Below are 23,091 nucleotides of genomic sequence, written 5' to 3' on the forward strand. Positions count from 1 at the left end.
GAGCTGAGGCCTGTCGCCGAGGACGCGACGGCCCAGTCCCATCTCCTATAACCAGATCCAGGCGTCCCGCTTCGCTCAAGAGGCGGATCGCCTCCAAAACACGGTAATCTTCACCCGACATGACGAGGAATAAAACGAAATGACTCTCAGAAAATTTCCAAATAACTATGAGCTCCCGGCCACCAGGTCATTCAACCTAAAATGGTGGCCGGGAGGAGGGGCCAGAGGGATATATAGCTGGGCTCCCCCAGTAGGAACCGAGGGAGCCCAAAACCAGCCCAAAACCAGCCCAAGGCCGGTGCCCTGATGCAACCCCCCCCCACTAGCCCCTCCCAATCAGCCCGGGGGTGGGGACCTCCCTGCGGTCGGCTGCCCCCCCCCAAGCCCCCCTTGTGCTCCGCTCTGTTCCCCCCCTCCGCCTCCATTTTGTTTATTTGTTGTGCTCGCCGTCCTCGTGTGCCCGCCCCGCCTCCCAGCTGAGACGCCCTCCCACTGTCCAGAAGTAGCGCTCCTCACCCTTCGCTCACCGTGACTCGCTCCTCTCTAACGAGCCGAGTGGTCGCTCCCAGTGCCTCTGCTGAGACCTGGTATCGTAGCGCTGCATTGCATTGCTCACAAGCTGCCTCTCGCTGCATTGCCTCATAAGCTGCTTCTCACCTGCCTGCCTGTGCCCAGCTAGCGCTAAAAAGCATTGTCGCTGTATATCATTTTGACTGCACTGTATTTTAACGTGTTTAGCGCATCAGCCTTCAGCGCTCCGCTTATTGCCTGCAAAGTTGATTTTTATATTGCCTGCTTGTGCCCAGTTGCTTTTGGACTCATTGGCGCTGTGTTCTTAGTTTCTGCTGTTGTTTACGTGGTTTGCGCGTTGTGCTCCGCTCTGTTCCCCCCCTCCGCCTCCATTTTGTTTATTTGTTGTGCTCGCCGTCCTCGTGTGCCCGCCCCGCCTCCCAGCTGAGACGCCCTCGCCCCTCCCCCTCCACTATCCATATATGACAGTTCTTCCCGCGCGCAGCGTTTACGCGCAGCGACCGCGCCCAACCCGCGCCGAAGGTGCGCCAAAGGTAAGCCCGTCTACGCCCGTCCGCGCCGAGCCCGCGCCCAGCGCCAGTCCCCCTGCCCCTCGCGCTGCCCAGCCCCCCCGCGTTACCTACGATGCCGCCACCCTCCTAGCCCTTAACCCCGGTCTCGCCCCCAACTGCGTCCAAGCCGCTCCTGGACGCACCCATGGACCGTTCTCCTGCCTCTCCTGCAAATTTAGCGGCACCGACAACATCTCCGCTACGACCACAACACAGATTCCCGACCCCAACCACCTAGAATGCATCCTTCTCAACACCCGCTCGGTCCACAGGCACGCCATTGACCTTTGGAACCTACTAGACACCATCTCTCCTGACGTCGCCTTCCTAACGGAAACATGGATGAACGCTTCCTCCGCCCCTGACATCGCCATCGCTATCCCTGATGACTATAAGATCACACGCAAGGACCGCACCGACCATACAGGAGGAGGAATCGCTATCGTCCATAAGAAGTCAATCCGCATCTCAACCAGCTCTGACGCCAACCTCGCTAACTCCGAACACCTTCACTTCCAGATCCACATCGACCCCAAAACCACACTCCGAGGCACCCTCCTCTACAGACCACCAGGACCCCGCGCAAAATTCAGTGAAGACATCACGGACTTCATCACCCCACACGTGCTCCCCTCCAAAGACTACATCCTTCTGGGAGACCTCAACTTCCACCTTGAAAAGATCAACGACCGCAACACCGCCACCCTCTTGGACAACCTCGCCAACCTCGGACTTAAACAACTGGTCACTTCCCCCACCCACATCGCAGGTCACACACTCGACCCCATCTTCACCTCCAGCAACCATGTCTCCTTCAGCCACACTACGGATCTCCTCTGGACTGACCACAGCTGCGTTCACTTCACCTACAACAAGCCGAAACCCATCATCCACCTCCAACCAACTCTACAAAGAAACTGGAACAAAATCACCACGGAGCAGATCTCCACATCGCTCCTTCAAACCTCCCCAACCCTCTCTTCTAACGCCAACGAAGCCGCCTCCAACCTCACCCTTTGGTTATCCAACACCGCCGACACCTTAGCACCACTGAAAAAACGTCAACACAAACTTGGCATCAAGAAGGCCTCATGGTTCAACGATGACCTCAAGAAGTCCAAGAAACTGTGCCGCTCCCTTGAAAAGGCCTGGAAAAAAGACCCATCCACCAGCACCAAGGACGCCTTCAAAAGCGCCATCCGTACTCACCACCAACTGATCCGAAAAGCCAAGAAAACAGCATTTAAGGATCGACTTGACAACAACGCCCACAACAGCAAGGAACTTTTCAACATCGTCAAGGAATTTTCCAACCCCTCGGCCAACTCCAACGACATCACCCCCTCTCAAACCCTCTGCGATTCCCTAGCCTCTTTTTTCCACAACAAGATTGCTGACATCCACAACAGCTTTGACAACCAACCCGGAAGCCAACCCACCCTACCAGCAGCTGACCATCTTCCCCCTGTTAACACCCTTAACGCCTGGAACCCAATCTCCACTGAGGACACCATCCGCCTGATGAATTCCATCCACTCTGGATCCCCCACAGACCCATGCCCTCACTACATCTTCAACAAAGCAGACTCCATCATAGCTCCGCACCTCCGAGACGTCATCAACTGCTCCTTCAACTCCGCTACCTTCCCAGAAGACTGGAAACACGCTGAACTCACCGCCCTTCTGAAAAAACCAACAGCAGACCCCACCGAACTCAAAAACTACCGCCCCATCTCGCTTCTTCCATTCCCGGCCAAAGTCATCGAGAAAGCTGTCAACAACCAGCTCGCCGCCTTCCTCGAAGCCAACAAATCACTCGACCCCTCACAATCTGGCTTCCGAGCCAAACACAGCACTGAGACCGCCCTCATCGCAGCAACAGACGACATTCGAACTCTACTGGACAATGGAGACACAGTCGCCCTCATCCTCCTCGACCTCTCTGCAGCCTTCGACACAGTCTGCCACAGCACCCTTTTACAACGCCTCAGAAACATCGGAATCCAAGGAAAGGCACTGGAATGGATCACCTCGTTCCTCACCGGAAGAACCCAGAGAGTCCGCCTCCCACCATTCAAGTCCGAGGCCTCTGAAATCATCTGCGGCGTACCACAAGGATCCTCACTCAGTCCCACCCTCTTCAACGTATACATGAGCCCCCTCGCGGCCATCGCCCGCCAACACAACCTCAACATCATCTCTTACGCGGATGACACTCAACTGATCCTATCTCTCACCAAAGACCCCAGCACCGCCAAAACTAACCTACACGAAGGAATGAAAGAAGTTGCCGAATGGATGAAACAAAGTCGTCTGAAACTGAACTCAGACAAAACAGAAGTCCTCATCTTAGGTACATCCCCCTCTGCATGGGACGACTCATGGTGGCCGGAAGCCCTCGGAAATGCACCCATCCCAACAGACCACGCACGGAACCTTGGCGTCATCCTGGATTCTTCACTCTCAATGAACAGACAAGTCAGCGCCGTATCCTCTTCCTGCTTTAACATTCTTCGCATGCTCAGAAAAACATTTCGCTGGATCCCCTCCGAAACAAGGAAAACAGTCACCCACGCTCTAGTCACGAGCCGACTGGACTACGGAAACACCCTCTACGCAGGTACCACCGCTAAACTCCAGAAGAAACTACAACGAATCCAAAACGCCTCAGCCAGGCTCATATTAGACATCCCACGCAACGAACACATCTCTGGTCACCTTAAAGACCTCCACTGGCTACCCGTCAATAAGAGGATTACTTTCCGTCTGCTTACCCACGCACACAAATCACTCTACGACATCGGACCAGATTGCCTCAACTCTCGACTGTCCTTCTACACCCCCTCCCGCCAACTTCGCTCTTCCAGCCAAGCCTTCGCCACTGTACCTCGCATCAACAAGACCACCATGGGAGGCAGATCCTTCTCATACCTGGCTGCCAAAACATGGAACTCACTCCCCGCTTACCTTCGCCTCACCCAGAATCACCTAGCGTTCAGAAAGCAGCTTAAAACGTGGATATTTGACAAATAATCCTCCTCCCCTTCCTAAGCGCCTTGAAACCCTCTGGGTATGTAGTGGGCTATATAAATTTTATGACTTGACTTGACTTGACAGTAGCCGATACCAATTTCCAACACCACTCAGACTCAGCTCAAAAGATGCTTTTAGGATTATTCTTTCCCTCTCATTAATTATTGTGTAATATTTATAAGAAAGCATGTTATTTGCCTAAAACCTATCCACAGTTCTCGACTTTGGGATTCGAATTGCAATACAAATGATTCCCATTCTATCAAATTGGTACCGTTAAAGAAATCACCTAGCTTAGAAACGCCTAAATTATTATAGGACTATAGTCTCGTTTGCGAAAGCTGAAGACCCCATAACTCACAGTCTTGAAGTTTTATAGAACCACTGCGTACGATTTGCAATAATATTCACAACCTTATATCTTGTTTTATTAGGCAATTCAGTAGTGCGCAAAAATGCAGGTAGCTTAATTGCGCTTTCTGTTAGCATAAGACTTAACAAAAAAGTATCATAGTTCGAGGAAGGGGCTGCTAGCTGAGTTAGTAAGGTAACTAACGCAGCTTGATAATAAGTGGAGAAGTGAGATAGGTCAAGCCCCCCATGCTCTACATCTAATTGTAACCGAGGAGGGGGGGGGGGATTTGCCCATAAAAGCGCACAGATAACTTTATCCACTTCATTAAAATTTGAGATTGGTATTTTTAAAGGAAGATTTAGAAACAGAAATACCAGCAAGGGAAGTACAGATATTTTTACTAGGTAAACTCGATCTACTATAGACAGATGTAAAAGCAATCATCTTTCTAAAATACTTTTTCTTTTATTAAGCGTATTTACGGATCACTGACATAATATCGACGACACAAATATCGAGATACACAAATATCGAGTCAAAAATATCGATTGACAAAATATCGACTCCCTATCTTCAAACAGGTAAGTACCAAAATATCGACTCCAAAATATCGACTTACAAAAATATAGACTGTCAAAATATCGATTTTTTAAAATGTCTTAAAAGTAAGTTAAAACTAATATAGTAATAAATATATTTAATATAAACTTAGAAATAATTATTAAAAAAATATAATTTTAATAAATAATTTATATAATTAAAAAAATTATATCACCAAAAATTACACACACACATATATATATATATATATATATATATATATATATATATATATATATATATATATATATATATATATATTTATATATTTAAACATATTATTAAATAAACATATATAACATTTTAGAAAATGTTTAAAATTTATTGTTACAACTATAGTGAGTTCAACATTAGCAAAAGTGTTGGATAGCGTAGAGGTAAAATTTACTACTCCCACTCCAGTGGGTGCAACAGTAGGGAAAGCGCTGGATAGCGTAGAGGTTAAAATTACTATTCCCACTCCAGGGATGTATGACGTTACAACGCATACTTTTACAACGCCTACCATTACAACAAAACTTTTACAACGCAAAAACTTTTACAACGCATACATTTACAACGCAAGATTTTACAACGCATATACCTTTACAACGCATACCATTACAACATAAGTATTGGTAAGTATATAATAATTTTTTGAATATAAATTAATAAAAAATATTATAATATAATTTAATATAATTTAATTTTATTAAATAAATGTAATTTAAATGTAATTTTACTTTATTTTTACAAAGTACCCCTGTACCCCAAAAACCCAAAACTGACCCTGAACCCTAAAAATACCCCTTTACCCATAAACTGAAAACTGACCCTGAACCCTAAAAATACCCCTTTACCCGAAAACTGAAAACTGACCCTGAACCCTAAAAATACCCCTTTACCCAAAAACTGAAAACTGACCCTGAACCCTAAAAATACCCCTTTACCTACAAACTGAAAACTGACCCTGAACCCTAAAAATACCCCTTTACCCCAAAAACTGAAAACTGACCCTGAACCCTAAAAATACCCCTTTACCCAAAAACTGAAAACTGACCCTGAACCCTAAAAATACCCCTTTACCTACAAACTGAAAACTGACCCTGAACCCTAAAAATACCCCTTTACCCCAAAAACTGAAAACTGACACTGAACCCTAAAAATACCCCTTTACCCAAAAACTGAAAACTGACCCTGAACCCTAAAAATACCCCTTTACCCAAAAACTGAAAACTGACCCTGAACCCTAAAAATACCCCTTTACCCAAAAACTGAAAACTGACCCTGAACCCTAAAAATACCCCTTTACCCCAAAAACTGAAAACTGACCCTGAACCCTAAAAATACCCCTTTACCCAAAAACTGAAAACTGACCCTGAACCCTAAAAATACCCCTTTACCCAAAAACTGAAAACTGACCCTGAACCCTAAAAATACCCCTTTTCCCAAAAACTGAAAACTGACCCTGAACCCTAAAAATACCCCTTTACCTACAAACTGAAAACTGACCCTGAACCCTAAAAATACCCCTTTACCCCAAAAACTGAAAACTGACCCTGAACCCTAAAAATACCCCTTTACCCAAAAACTGAAAACTGACCCTGAACCCTAAAAATACCCCTTTACCCAAAAACTGACAACTGACCCTGAACCCTAAAATTAAAATATTTATCAATTAATCAATTATAATTAATTACCAATAATATTTTAATTAATTACCAATTAATAATTAATTAACAATTAATTTTTTAAAAATATCAATAAATAAATTAACATATTTAATTAATTATAATTAAATTACTTCCCACCCTATTCCCCTATAAACCCACAACCCGCTACAGAAAATAAATTACTAAAATTAAAATATTTATCAATTAATCAATTATAATTAATTACCAATTATATTTTAATTAATTACCAATTAATAATTAATTAACAATTAATTCTAAATATATATCAATAAATAAATTAACATATTTAATTAATTAGAATTAAATTACTTCCCACCCTATTCCCCTATAAACCCACAACCCGCTACAGACTTATATTACACAAAAAATAAAAATTATTATTAACTTACCTTAAATTCGATATTTTTGTTGTCTATATTATGTCTAGTCGATATTATGTCCATTCTATATTTTTGATTCGATATTATGTCCATTCTATTCGATATTAATTTTCTCTAGTCGATATTTTTGTTGTCTATATTATGTCTAGTCGATATTATGTCCATTCTATATTTTTTACTCGATATTCTGTCCAGTCGAAATAATTGACTCGATATTATGACTGTACACCCTTTCTACATAATTTAGTTGAAACAATTGAGAAAAATTGGCTATAACATATAAGCCCTGATTCCTAATGGGTGGTAATGATCGAAATTTTAGCTCTTCGGGAAGATAAGCCTCCACCCAGTTAAATAAAAAGAGCTCCATTTTGGCCTGATTAACCTTGTACCCCCGTGCTGTAAATGCCTGGGTTTCCCCTAGCACGGACTGGATGTTTGCCTTATCTGGATTCCGATATAAAATCATATCATCAGCAAACAGCTTAATTGTTTCCATTCCTGTTAGCGGAGCCAAAATTGATGTGTTAGAGCATATCTCTATCGCCAGTGGCTCAAAAAAAAGAAAAATAGAAGGGGAGATAGGGGGCAGCCTTGCCTAGTACCCCGCCTAATCACCACTTCACCCGCCTGTTCCGCATTTATAATTATTTTGCAATTGCCCCCCTATAAATTCCTCTTAACATCTCTATCAGGTGGAGTAGAAAACTTCTTCTTTGATGAAGCAGGTGTCTGCTTTAAGTGTCCTTTTCAGGACTACCCATCAGTTGTGGTTTTAATGCTTTTCCACCCAAACTGTCCCTGCCTAATTCAGCATACACAGTTTCAATTATTTTTGGTAGAGCTTGTTCCTGTTGTAAAGGACTGAACTCCCTTAGGTGTTGGCGGATTTCCACTGATGCTGTCTCCCCGTTAATATTTGCTAATATTATAGCTGATACCTAAGCATAATTCCCTAATAGTTTAATTCCTAAGTTCAGAGCAGGTTCTGCTCCATACTCATTTTGTATTTGTCTTAATACATCTAGTATCACAGATAATGATAGGATACATTGTGTCCTGGAAACCGGTCCTTGGATGCTTGTTTCCAGTCCAGGGAGGACCTGGCTTAGCAGTTCGGGCTGGACTGTTCCCATGGGGCACAGGGTCAAGACTGATTTGCATATAGCTGGGTTCAAACTGGAAAGGCATGGTGAGCAAAAAAACGATGGATTTAGGCCCAGATCTCTGTACTGGGGTGAATGTATGACATTGTTCTGCATTCTGTCCATCACCTGTTGTTTTGCATTTGTCACCCCGAGTGGGACGGGTATGCTCAGACGTGAGTCCCGTGCTCTCCATGCCACTGGAATCAAGCTATCCAGGCTGAAGAGGGCTGAAAGCCCGAAACCGGTCCTTGGATGCTTGTTTCCAGTCCAGGGAGGACCTGGCTTAGCAGTTCGGGCTGGACTGTTCCCATGGGGCACAGGGTCAAGACTGATTTGCATATAGCTGGGTTCAAACTGGAAAGGCATTGTGAGCAAAAAAACGATGGATTTAGGCCCAGATCTCTGTACTGGGGTGAATGTATGACATTGTTCTGCATTCTGTCCATCACCTGTTGTTTTGCATTTGTCACCCCGAGTGGGACGGGTCTGCTCAGACGTTAGTCCCGTGCTCTCCATGCCACTGGAATCAAGCTATCCAGGCTGAAGAGGGCTGAAAGCCCGAAACCGGTCCTTGGATGCTTGTTTCCAGTCCAGGGAGGACCTGGCTTAGCAGTTCGGGCTGGACTGTTCCCATGGGGCACAGGGTCAAGACTGATTTGCATATAGCTGGGTTCAAACTGGAAAGGCATGGTGAGCAAAAAAACGATGGATTTAGGCCCAGATCTCTGTACTGGGGTGAATGTATGACATTGTTCTGCATTCTGTCCATCACCTGTTGTTTTGCATTTGTCACCCCGAGTGGGACGGGTATGCTCAGACGTGAGTCCCGTGCTCTCCATGCCACTGGAATCAAGCTATCCAGGCTGAAGAGGGCTGAAAGCCCGAAACCGGTCCTTGGATGCTTGTTTCCAGTCCAGGGAGGACCTGGCTTAGCAGTTCGGGCTGGACTGTTCCCATGGGGCACAGGGTCAAGACTGATTTGCATATAGCTGGGTTCAAACTGGAAAGGCAGGGTGAGCAAAAAAACGATGGATTTAGGCCCAGATCTCTGTACTGGGGTGAATGTATGACATTGTTCTGCATTCTGTCCATCACCTGTTGTTTTGCATTTGTCACCCCGAGTTGGACGGGTATGCTCAGACGTGAGTCCCGTGCTCTCCATGCCACTGGAATCAAGCTATCCAGGCTGAAGAGGGCTGAAAGCCCGAAACCGGTCCTTGGATGCTTGTTTCCAGTCCAGGGAGGACCTGGCTTAGCAGTTCGGGCTGGACTGTTCCCATTGGGCACAGGGTCAAGACTGATTTGCATATAGCTGGGTTCAAACTGAAAGGCATGGTGAGCAAAAAAACTATGGATTTAGGCCCAGATCTCTGTACTGGGGTGAATGTATGACATTGTTCTGCATTCTGTCCATCACCTGTTGTTTTGCATTTGTCACCCGAGTGGGACGGGTATGCTCAGACGTGAGTCCCGTGCTCTCCATGCCACTGGAATCAAGCTATCCAGGCTGAAGAGGGCTGAAAGCCCGAAACCGGTCCTTGGATGCTTGTTTCCAGTCCAGGGAGGACCTGGCTTAGCAGTTCGGGCTTGACTGTTCCCATGGGGCACAGGGTCAAGACTGATTTGCATATAGCTGAGTTCAAACTGGAAAGGCATGGTGAGCAAAAAACGATGGATTTAGGCCCAGATCTCTGTACTGGGGTGAATGTATGACATTGTTCTGCATTTCGTCCATCACCTGTTGTTTTGCATTTGTCACCCCGAGTGGGACGGGTATGCTCAGACGTGAGTCCCGTGCTCTCCATGCCACTGGAATCAAGCTATCCAGGCTGAAGAGGGCTGAAAGCCCGAAACCGGTCCTTGGATGCTTGTTTCCAGTCCAGGGAGGACCTGGCTTAGCAGTTCGGGCTGGACTGTTCCCATGGGGCACAGGGTCAAGACTGATTTGCATATAGCTGGGTTCAAACTGGAAAGGCATGGTGAGCAAAAAAACGATGGATTTAGGCCCAGATCTCTGTACTGGGGTGAATGTATGACATTGTTCTGCATTCTGTCCATCACCTGTTGTTTTGCATTTGTCACCCCGAGTGGGACGGGTATGCTCAGACGTGAGTCCCGTGCTCTCCATGCCACTGGAATCAAGCTATCCAGGCTGAAGAGGGCTGAAAGCCCGAAACCGGTCCTTGGATGCTTGTTTCCAGTCCAGGGAGGACCTGGCTTAGCAGTTCGGGCTGGACTGTTCCCATGGGGCACAGGGTCAAGACTGATTTGCATATAGCTGGGTTCAAACTGGAAAGGCATGGTGAGCAAAAAAACGATGGATTTAGGCCCAGATCTCTGTACTGGGGTGAATGTATGACATTGTTCTGCATTCTGTCCATCACCTGTTGTTTTGCATTTGTCACCCCGAGTGGGACGGGTATGCTCAGACATGAGTCCCGTGCTCTCCATGCCCCTGGAATCAAGATATCCCGGCTGTAGAGGGCTGAAAGCCCGAAACCGGTCCTTGGATGCTTGTTTCCAGTCAAGGGAGGACCTGGCTTAGCAGTTCGGGCTGGACTGTTCCCATGGGGCACAGGGTCAAGACTGATTTGCATATAGCTGGGTTCAAACTGGAAAGGCATGGTGAGCAAAAAAACGATGGATTTAGGCCCAGATCTCTGTACTGGGGTGAATGTATGACATTGTTCTGCATTCTGTCCATCACCTGTTGTTTTGCATTTGTCACCCCGAGTGGGACGGGTATGCTCAGACGAGAGTCCCGTGCTCTCCATGCCACTGGAATCAAGCTCTCCAGGCTGAAGAGGGCTGAAAGCCCAAAACCGGTCTTTGGATGCTTGTTTCCAGTCCAGGGAGGACCTGGCTTAGCAGTTCGGGCTGGACTGTTCCCATGGGGCACAGGGTCAAGACTGATTTGCATATAGCTGGGTTCAAACTGGAAAGGCATGGTGAGCAAAAAAACGATGGATTTAGGCCCAGATCTCTGTACTGTGGTGAATGTATGACATTGTTCTGCATTCTGTCCATCACCTGTTGTTTTGCATTTGTCACCCCAAGTGGGACGGGTATGCTCAGACGTGAGTCCCGTGCTCTCCATGCCACTGGAATCAAGCTATCCAGGCTGAAGAGGGCTGAAAGCCCGAAACCGGTCCTTGGTTGCTTGTTTCCAGTCCAGGGAGGACCTGGCTTAGCAGTTCGGGCTGGACTGTTCCCATGGGGCACAGGGTCAAGACTGTTTGCATATAGCTGGGTTCAAACTGGAAAGGCATGGTGAGCAAAAAAACGATGGATTTAGGCCCAGATCTCTGTACTGGGGTGAATGTATGACATTGTTCTGCATTCTGTCCATCACCTGTTGTTTTGCATTTGTCACCCCGAGTGGGACGGGTATGCTCAGACATGAGTCCCGTGCTCTCCATGCCACTGGAATCAAGCTATCCCGGCTGTAGAGGGCTGAAAGCCCGAAACCGGTCCTTGGATGCTTGTTTCCAGTCAAGGGAGGACCTGGCTTAGCAGTTCGGGCTGGACTGTTCCCATGGGGCACAGGGTCAAGACTGATTTGCATATAGCTGGGTTCAAACTGGAAAGGCATGGTGAGCAAAAAAACGATGGATTTAGGCCCAGATCTCTATACTGGGGTGAATGTATGACATTGTTCTGCATTCTGTCCATCACCTGTTGTTTTGCATTTGTCACCCCGAGTGGGACGGGTATGCTCAGACGAGAGTCCCGTGCTCTCCATGCCACTGGAATCAAGCTCTCCAGGCTGAAGAGGGCTGAAAGCCCGAAACCGGTCCTTGGATGCTTGTTTCCAGTCCAGGGAGGACCTGGCTTAGCAGTTCGGGCTGGACTGTTCTCATGGGGCACAGGGTCAAGACTGATTTGCATATAGCTGGGTTCAAACTGGAAAGGCATGGTGAGCAAAAAAACGATGGATTTAGGCCCAGATCTCTGTACTGTGGTGAATGTATGACATTGTTCTGCATTCTGTCCATCACCTGTTGTTTTGAACTGGTATATATGGCAGCAGAAACTTTACCCCAAGAGGTACAATCCTTTATTTGTGGTGCTATCCCATAGGCAAGCAGATTGTCAGAATTCTGTGTTTTTCACTGTTTTGGCTAGTATCCGGGAATACTGCTTCTAGCTGTGTTATTTTCTGAGCTACCCAGAATGGCATTTGTTCACGTTTTGTGGGCATTGTACCCATTTCTGCGTGTAACGTTTGTGGTGTAATTTTAGTTGCTGTATTTTGAACTTGCGTTGTATTTGTTGTTACCATTGCTGGCTGGACTGTAAGTGTCCTCATGATGAATTGTGTCATGTTTCTGTAAAGCTTTATCACTTCTTTGTGAAGTATCAGTAAGTCTCCTCCTGGCATTGTTTCAATGTTAGGATGTGGTGTGTAGGCCGCTAATATTGGCCATGTTGCTGCTTCTCTTCCGAGCAGACCAAGCCTCACTCTACTTCTTGTATGGGGGTGGGCGCCTTTGAATCAGTATAAATGTTCCTGGTAAGTGAGTGGAACTTCAATGTTTTGATACAGACAATATTCCGTCGGTGTTTCAGCTTCTGTGTAGAAGTGAAATGTTTTTGTTCTTGCAATTGCTGCTTGGAATGTAACCCATGAATAAAATACCTCTGTACTATATGATTTGTGTGCCTCAATCACAAATGCTACTGAGCCACCCCTAGATGTTAGACCATGCACAACCAGTTTCACGGGGATGGCATTTCTAACGTTTTCAGCAGTATGTATTGCGTTTGCATCATCCTCGTCCGCTGAGATGGGCAGTACTTGCCTTAGTGAGTCTATTTCCTGCTGAGTCATTATGTTTATAGTAAGCAATAATGTCTCAAGGGAACTAAGATAAGGTGTTTTGCACAATTTTTAGGAACACTGTGTCCTTCAAGCTTGATTAACCAACAGACAATAAATAGGATTTTTCACCTACTCAGCTGTGGCCGAGTTTTTGCCCACCCACTCCAGACGTCTCTGGTGTTTTGTGAGTAGGGATTTCTGAGAATAGCACAACTGAACTACTCAGATTCTACTGTTAAATAAGTACCCAACCAACATTGGTGGCACCATGTCATGTAGTTCCTATAAAACTTTACAGTATCTACTCGTTTGGACAGCATACACTGTAGGATTAGTGTCAGACTGATTCTGAACACCCCCACCAGGTATGTTGGCCTTCTGTATCAGCTAGATCACAGTGCCACTAGAATCTCCTCTTTCCAAGGAGAGAATAGTTCTTGGCAACCATCGAACATGACAACCCTGATCCCTCAGGACCGTGGAAACAATATACTACCTTTCGCTCAGTCACTCATGCTTACTTAGTATGTCTCAGAGAGATACACGGAGTAAACAGGCTGGGCATTTTCAATAAGTATTTATTGAACAGTTGTTGTACTGGTGTACAATAGATGAGCTGCAACAACCCTTAGACAGTATAAAATATATATGATTAGCAGCACTATAAAGGTAAATGGATGGTATAGCTCTACCATCTTTCAATAATTATGAATGCATACAAGTATATAAAACACAAGATAATAAAAAGATGTATACTCCTACGATGCTTCCCTAACTAGATGTAGCTAAGTGTACCTAGCATGTGTGTAGGTGTTAAGCCAAGAATCTCTCTAGGATAAAGTCAACCTCATTTTGTGAAGTGAGAGACTGTGGGACCTCGTCTTGGTCTTGAGTTAGATACCACGCAATAGATGTTTAGACCACTGTGAGCTGGAGTCTGCATGCAGGAACCTCAGCGTCTCTTGTCAGTGTGTCGCCCGGGAAGTCTCGGTCTCCTCTGTCTATCTTTACAAGATGTGATGTATATACACCCATAGGTCTCCCCAGGGGGTCCTACCTCGCTGTATTACTGTGTCTAAGGATGATGTCGGGCATGAACTTTATACATAGAAATTATACAAGAGATGGTAGTCCTGCTGTGCTTCCAATAATCCTCATGCATAATGTAGGAGATTTTGAACTAGGGAAAACCCACGTTCTTAATGCAGTGTGGTATCTAGGTAAAAGGTCAGTCCCTGTAAACCGTTATAAGAGTAATGTAGGGAATAATAAAAATAGTAATCCACATTTGTAAAGCGCGAACACTCACCCTTAAGGGTCTCTAGGCGCTGGGGGCCGTTGGGAAGATTAAGCAAGCTGTTGCCCAGAGTCACATGGTGCTGGGCTGATCTGCCGCCGGTGCCGGGGATCGAACCGTGAGCCCCAGATTTCAACGTCAGTCGCCCTAGCCGTGGCACCACACCTCTCCCACATAAGGGAAGAGTATAGGTGAAGGGTTATGAGCTACCTGAGCCTATATCAGGGTACCTATATGGAATATAGCAAAACTTACCTAAAATAAAAAAGGGCCTACCAGTCCACCAAATCAAATGCCTTTTCTGTATCCAATATTAAGATAGCAGCTCGATCCTACCTGGCTGAAAAATAGTCAAGTATTTGCAGTCAATGACCTACCTGGCAAGAACCCTGTTTGGTCCGCATGTAGCAATCTTTGGTTTTAATTGCTCTTTACCCCTATTTGACGTATCTAGACCTAAATCTTGTATAAAATTAAAACCCCCTCCCATAACTATGGAGCCATGAGCATTTGTCAACAAGTTGTATATCTGTTTCAAGACCTTAATATCGTAAAGAATTGGCTCACAACACAAGACCTACCCCACTAACGGAGACCACAATCCAAATCCAAATCCAAAAGCTGCAGGCCTCACAGTTGAAGATGGACGACAAGGAGAGTTACGCTAGACGATCAAATTTTCGTTTTACAGGGATACCGGAAGATAGTGAACGCCTCAATTGCGAGTCTAATCTCTTGGCTTACATAAAGACGCTGATCAGAGAACATATACTTGAAAAAGCACCAGAGGACCTTACTATAATGACGGCTCATAAGGTCCCTTCCCAGCAACTTCCAGGGGCCAAGTATCCTAGGACAATGATTGTGAATTTTTCTGATTACCGCATTACATAGACTATTTTAACTAAGGCAATTCAAAAGAGGGATATTGTCCTACCCAACGGAGCCAAGGTGAGAGTGTTCTCCGATATGTCGGCGTTAGAAGCACGTCGACAGAGGTACTTTGTGGGCATGATGGGTCAATTTAAGACTGCAGGAGCACAGGTCCCTATCATTCAGCAGTCCAAAATGAGAGGACAGTTCCATCTTAGCTCCATTCTTGAAGAAGCTCAAGAGCTACTACAAAAGATATCTCAAGCAAGCGGGAAATATTTAAATGAGTGGTAAATTAACAGAACGTGGTCTCCATGACTCTAGGACTGCATATAGCTATAGGAATCCGAAATATATCAAGTTCGGTATTTGTATGATCATATGCAAGAGGTATAGGTTTAGTTACTTGCACTTGGTATTTTGTGTACTTTGCACTTTATGCACTGTGTTCACTTTCACTTTATTTAATTTACTGATAAGTCCCTGGTAAAGTGCACTACATGTGCCCAGGGCCTGTACATTAAATGAAAATAGAGGGCATGTAGCACTCATTGTGCCACCCACTTGAGTAGCCCCTTAACCATGTCTCAGACCTGACATTGCAGGGCCTGTATATGCAGTTTATACTGCCATTTGGACCTGGCAAGATAAACCTCTTGCCAGGCATAAACCTTCCCTTTTTATACATATAAGTCACCCATGAGGTAGGCCCTGGGTAACTAAGAGGGCAGGGTGCAGTATATTTAAAAAGAAGGACATGTACTTTTAAGTTTTACATACCCAGCTAGTGAACAACTCCCAAACTAATTTGTTCACTACTGCAAGGCCTATCTCTCCCATAGGGAAACATTGGAATTACCTTATTACGTCTTTTAAGTGTAACCTCCAATTGAAAAGTGATTGGACCATAACTTTACTGTCTCTGGGATCACAATTTAAAATCACAAATTATGGTGAAGTCTGATTTGAAATTGTAATTCTAAAAATGGCACTTTTAGAAAGTTGGCATTTTCTTACTTTAGCCATTTGATGCCTGCTGCCTGTCTCTGAATACACGTCTGGGGTAGGTGACAGTTGGGCCTTCTGCATTCCCTCTGGAGAGACACAAACAATGGGAGATTAGGTTTGACTTGTTGGGCCTTAATGGGCCATTAACTGGCTTGATGGGGCAGAGCTGAGCACTACCTCACTTACAACTGAATAGGCTGTGTCCTGTGCCCACACAAAAAGGCTGCATACACCCTCTGCAGTGAGCCTGGTGCCAAGGCAGGAAGGTCAGGACTCAGTGCACTTCAAAGCTTTCTTTAAAGTCCCCCCACTTCAAAGGCACAACAACGATATAAGTGCTGGACCTCTGTCTCCATAACTTCAGTACACTTCTGGATCTGTGACAACTCTTCCTGGAAGAAGAACTGCTGTGATGCTCGAAGTACTGCCACTCTTCTATATTGCTGCTTTGCTGGACTCTTGCCTTGTGGTGCCCTTACCTTGCTGAACTGCTCTTCTGCCTGTTGTTCTCCTTCCTGGGTGAGAAGGACTAGACCTGCATCACTTGACTCAAAGTGCCTCCAAGGGCTAGCCTCCTGTTCTAAGGCTCAGGGATATCAAAGACTTCAACTACCAGCATCTGCATCTGGACTCTAAAAGCTGTGAGTCTGCCCTGCCAAGTGGTGCCACCCCTGTCCTGGAACCTCGAAAGTGAGGCCTGAGATGGCTTTACATCCAGAAATCACGCATCCTCATTGGAACTGGTGCATATTCGTAGTTGCGAAAGTCTGAACCAGCACATCCTTGTTGTTGCGTGGAGCGGGCCCGGTGCAGCACCTTCGGAACCAGTGTATCACCTTCGGAATTGACGCATCACCTATTGGAGGAGCAATACCCATGCATTGCATTTGGAACCGATGCATTGCTGCAGTTGCGCAGAAGAAATCGATGCATCTCGTCTATTGTGTGACTCGACACCGACGCATTGCTTCGGCTGCACCTCACATCTTTGTCGACGACGACACAGCTCGGATCAAGTTACTTTAGTTCAGAGGGACCAGGTGGGACCCTGTATCCGGCCCACACTCCATCGCAGCTGGCCTGACTTTTCCCCGGTCTAGCACAACGAGAAAACCCATTTAAGTGCATATTACTTATAAGCGCAAAAAAGGCTATTTTAATATTGCTAAACTGGCCATGAAAATAAATACTTCAGTATTGCAAATATAAGACCAGCCTCTGTGTTTTTAATAAAATCAGTACTTTCATTCACACTGTCTTTCAAAATATGCACTCCATTTTGCTCTTGACCCAAAGTAAGAAAAAAGTAACTAAATTTAAAAGACTAGGGCCCAGATGCATCAAGCTAGAATCCGCTCGCAAAGGGGCAGATTCTCAGAATCTGCCCCTTTGCGACCGGTATTTTTGTATTTGGGATGCATAATCCCAAATGCAAAAATCGCAATTTAAGAAATTGCGAAATTGCGATTACTTAAATTGCTATTGCATTTAAAGAATCTCAAATTGAGATTCCTTAAATGCATTGCATTAAAGTGAAAAAATTAGCGATTTCGCTAATAGGGGGTGCAAATTACCATGAAGTTGAACTTCATGGTAATTTGCAAAAACTTTGAAAAATGCACTAAAGTGCATTTTTCAAAGTTCCATTTTACACACAGACATGCCCTTAGGGCATGTGTGTGTGCAAAATGTACCCATATGCAAATTTCAGGGGTGCAACAGGGTGTCCTTTTGACACCCTGGCACCCTTGAAATTACAATCTCAATTTGCGATTCTCTATTTGAGAATCGCAAATTGAGATTGTCTTCCCATTCATTCCTATGGGCCTCTAGGCCCATAGGAATGAATGGGGAGGTATTCCTTAATTGCGATTCGCAATTTGTGAGTCGCAATTAAGGAATTTTAAGAAATCGCTATTTTGTAAGCGAGTTCTTCATCCATAGCATTTTGCTAATCCTTATTAGCGAATCCTTATTTTTCGCTAATAAGGAATCGCAAAATGGATGCTTGATGCATCTGGGGGTAGGGGCCAGATGTCCTAACATTAGCGATTCTATTGGGTCGCAAATTGACCTACCTCATGCATATTAATGAGGCAGGTCACGATTTGTGATCCATTTGCAATTGATGCCATCACAGGGTTGGTGGTCTGCTGAGGTCAGCAGAACACCATATCTGTGATTGATTTTAATTTATGCAGTCTTTTCTTAAATGCAACCCGTTTTCTTAAAAGAAAACGAAATGTGTTTAAAAACAAAAAAAATTAAACTTTGCAGTTTTATTTTATAGGAGTAGGCAGTGGTCTGTGTGACCAGTACCCGCTCTTAAAATATATTTGTTTTCCCATCTTAAATAGGAAGGGGTCATCTGGGAACCCCTTCCCAATTGCCAACGGGTTACCACTTCCTACAAGGAGCTTTTAAAATATGAATGTTTTGCGACTGTATTTCGGTTGCAAAACATTCATACATACAATTCAGGGTCAGGATTTGGAGGAGACGCCCCCAACACGTCCCTTCTAAATACCAAATCTCAAACACAAATTACTGAATCGCAATTTGTGTTTTGTAACATATGTAAAAGCGTTTTTGTGGTCGGAAACAGCCCAATTAGTCGTTTCCAACCGCAAAAATGCATCATAAATGTTGTGGCCCTACATTCCATCAGGTCAAACATTTTAAATGAAATTGTAATAGTTTTAACAAGATTAAAATGATCAATTTTTGCATGAATGTACTTATGCATTTGTATTTTACGTTTTGTTTTGAAGGACATTATTCGTCGATATCATAATGTGCTGTTTGCAAGAGTCGACATTGACGAAGTGAAGGTGAGTTATTTAAGGAAACCATCTTAATTTCAGCTGTGAATATTTAACACTACGTTGAATGATGAAATACATCTGCTGATAACCAATAATTCACAGTGGTTTTCAATGTGTCAAGGAACTTTTTTGCATTAACCTTATTGGAAAAAGGGAATTTCAAACATAAAGAAATGGACTGGGGTTAACTTCTCACAAAGCATGGCATTACTTTTTGTTTATCACTAGCAATTGTTTTATGTGATTTCATCCTGCTTTAAATCTCTGTAAAACAACACTTCTTTGTAACATATATGAATGCATTGCTATCTCGTAGTTGTCAACAAAAAATCAAAAATTATTAAATGTATTTCCCTATGTCTTAAAACTATATAAAATCACTTATACATATAATCTGTTGCAACACAGATTATATGTATTATTTCTTAATATATTCCTATCCCCTAGTTAAAATTTAGGAGATTGGAATATATTTTGAAATAGCACAGATGTTAGAAAAAAATTATCCAATGTAAAATCCATGCAATTACTATTGTCAATGAAATATCTTTCAATTATTTTCTCAATCTTTTTATACATTTGGTAGTAGAATCGGGCAGTATCTGACGTGTTTCATCCTTCGGACTTTTCCAAACCTGCGCTTTTTATCAGGCATTATAACTAAACAATTGTGATATTCCTAAACAAATAAATGGTAAGGGGGTGCAGAAGAAAAATAATATACAGAAGCTGAAAAAAAGCTTTGAATTACGTTATTACATTTTAGTCTATGACCTATGTGAGGGGACTATCAGCCTGATTCATCAAGCTAAATTGCACTCGCAAAGGGCAAGATTCTCAGGCCCACATGCATCAATGTGACATTTTGCACTTCCTAATTTGCGAAAAATAAGGAATCGCAAATTAAGAAGTGCAAAATGCTATGCATCATTATTTTCGGTATTCATTTGTGATTCGGTAAAAATCGCAATTTTTACCGAATCCCAAATGAATACCGAATTCTTAAGTTAATTTTCGCAATTCCCATTGATTCCTATGGGCAGGAGTCAATGGGAATTGCGAGTGGCACTTAGAAAATTTCATGGGTGCAGGGGGGGGTCCAAAGGACCCCCCCATGCACCCCTGAAATGTATTTTTCGCATCATGTTTCACACACACATGTCCTAAGGACATGTGTGTGTAAAACATGAATGTTGAAAAAAATACTTTTTCACCATTTTAAACACTTTTTCCAAATTTACCGAGTGGTTCAACCACTCGGTAAATTTGGCACCCTAATTGCGAATTTCAACTTGTCAAAGTAATGATGCATTGCTTTTAAGAAGTCGCACATCTGCGACTTCTTAAAAGCACCCGCAATTTTAGAACTCGCAAAAATATTACGAATTCTAAAATTGCTTCATGCATCCCAAAAAGCACTTTTGCATTCGCAAACGGCCGATTTTAAGGAATCGCACCGTTTGCGACTACAAAAATGCTTGATGCATGTGGGCCAAAGAATCTTGCCTTTTGCGAGTGCAATTTTTGCATTTGGGATTCATCATCCCAAATGCAAAATTTGCTATTTAAGAATTCGCACATTTGCGAAGAATTGTATTTAAGGAATCTCTATTTGAGATTCCTTAAATGCAATTCATGAAGCATTTTAAAATTGCGAAAATGCAATTTTGGGCCGCTATTTACCGAGAGGTCAGACCTCTCGGTAAATAGCAAAAACTTAGAAAAATGCATTTAAATGCATTTTTCTAAGTTGCATGTTACACACACACATGTCCTTTGGACATGTGTGTGCGCAAAACCAATGTAGATTACATTTCAGGGGTGCTACAGGGTGTCCTTTGGACACCCCTGCACCCTTGAAATCGCATCCTTATTTGCGATTAGCTAATTGCTAATCGCAAATAAGGAATAACTCCCCATGCATTCCTATGGGCCTGTAGGCCCATAGGAATGCATGGGGAGTTATTCCTTATTTGCGATTAGCAATTAGCTACTCGCAAATAAGGAACATGTAGGAATCGCAATATTTTTTGCAATTCCTACATGAATCCCGTTTTGCAAGTCCTTAATAGCGATTCCTTATGAATCGCTATTAGGGTCTCGCAAAACGGGAGGATGATGAATCAGGCTGTATATCCCTGGACAAGCTTGTTTATACAGCCTAGTAAAAAAAAGCACTTGCAAAGCTCAAATGTGATGTCTAGGTATCTTAATGTTGCTGCACAACTACGATTCCTCCCAACATATTGCGGTATAATATTGTGCTAATGAGAGAAGTGATCATTATTAGGCTTGAAAAGTATGTACAATCAACCCAATGGTAAAATATCTAATATTTAAAGGTTATGCATGTCATTAAACAACGTAGTCAAACTCAAAGAAGTAACAGCTGCAAAGTAGAGGAAAGTATAAGTGAATTAATAAACTATATGTGTGCCAAGGTAAACATACGATGGTTGGTTCTTCTGAATGTAGCAAAGACATTAGTCTAATGGGGGTAATAATAAAAAACTTGACAATTAGGTTCTGTTGAAAATAACAATTCTAATACATTAAAATAATTAATGAATTAATATGTATATATACACACACATATATTACCTACTGGTGGTTGCCAGTGGGAAGTTATAGTTAGGACTAACTCTTCCCATAGGCAAGTATTTTTTGTTTCAAAAATAACTTTAGTGCCGTTTGATGAATCTTCACAAAATGTTAAAAACTAGTTTACCACTCACTTCAGCTACTGTTTGGAAAGTTTTGGGGTGATTTGTCAAGTTGGGGCCAAGTTAAACAGGGACTTCCAAAACGCTTTTTCCCTATCCTATGTCTATAGGTATTTTTCAATCTTTAGACATGACTACCACCCGAACCTCTGAACAGAATTGCACCAAATTTGGCAGAACAGTAGCTCTTGGTCCAGAAACAGCAGTTTTTGTGATTTGGTGTAAACCTGTTCAGTAATTTTGGAGTCATTAAGGAAAAATACATTTCTATATCTAGGAGCGTGATTCCTCCGCTGATCCTACAGATCTCATGCTGAGATCTTATTGGCTGACAACACATCAACCAGGAAGTGTTGGTAGCCATTTTGGGGCTCAGACTCAGCCGAGTCCCTGCAAAATGTTTTTAAAAAAGAGATGGGCAAGGTAGGAATACTCTAATCCCCTAGGCCTGGAGGTGGGGTCACTCAGGGACCCCGCCAGGACCAACAAGCTTTTTTTTTTTTTAAATCATTTGCTGCGAAATTGCAGGGGATCCTAAAATCTTAGGATTTTTTTTTTTTAAAACAAATGCAGGCTCTAGTGTTTTGTTTTTACTTCAGCCCTCAGGTGGGCTAGGTCCATGGGGCAAAATTAAATTGGTATTTTGGGGAGGGGCACATGTCTCCTGGTGAGAGCAAAGCCCATGGTTCTCCCTTTAAATTACTACGAGTATACAAATGTGCATAATTACCTACAAGCTCACTCATGTGGCCCCGCCCTGTCCACCTTAGTATTCTGCAAATGTGTTCCTGCCCTTTGCCTGGATGATGGACAGCTTACCAAAAGGCCCCATGAGCGTGTTTCCTGCCAATTGTGGTGGCGCATTCTTGATGCTGAGGAATATGAGTACATCTCAACCAAGCAAAGAAGCACTTAATATAGAGAGGAAGTGCCCTTGTTTGGTGGAGATTCATCTCTTTGTAGTCTCGTTCTCTTCTCTATATGAGGATTCACATTATCACAGATTTCTGGAAGAAGGCACTCGAAGATCAATCACATTACCGAAATTAAACACGCAGAAGGTCACTGGAGACATTTCTTCATAGTCCATTACGCAGCTGTAGTGTAAAATATGCACTAGATATTTACCCAACAAGGTAGCACTTACTAATTAACAATTAGGGTAGACATTTTGTGCATTACTGTGGACTCTTGTTGGATAAAAAGGCAGGTGAGGTTCAGTTTGGGCCCTGATGCTCATTTCACAGAAATTAAACCTTAATGGGAAGCACT

At 43.7% G+C, this 23,091-nt stretch overlaps 1 protein-coding gene across 1 annotated transcript in view; it reads left to right on the forward strand.

The window, feature by feature from the left end:
• The window catches only part of LOC144819874 (thioredoxin-like), a 362,035-nt gene that overhangs the window by 46,025 nt on the left and 292,919 nt on the right, over window positions 1-23,091 (forward strand). The window contains exon 2 of the mRNA XM_078677597.1: window positions 19,043-19,102. Within this exon, the coding sequence (XP_078533723.1) occupies window positions 19,043-19,102 (60 nt within the window). The remainder of the gene's footprint in view (window positions 1-19,042; window positions 19,103-23,091) is intronic.

The sequence above is a fragment of the Lissotriton helveticus genome, chromosome 2_1 (assembly GCF_964261635.1).
Source record: "Lissotriton helveticus chromosome 2_1, aLisHel1.1, whole genome shotgun sequence".
In the NCBI taxonomy this organism is placed as follows: domain Eukaryota; kingdom Metazoa; phylum Chordata; class Amphibia; order Caudata; family Salamandridae; genus Lissotriton; species Lissotriton helveticus.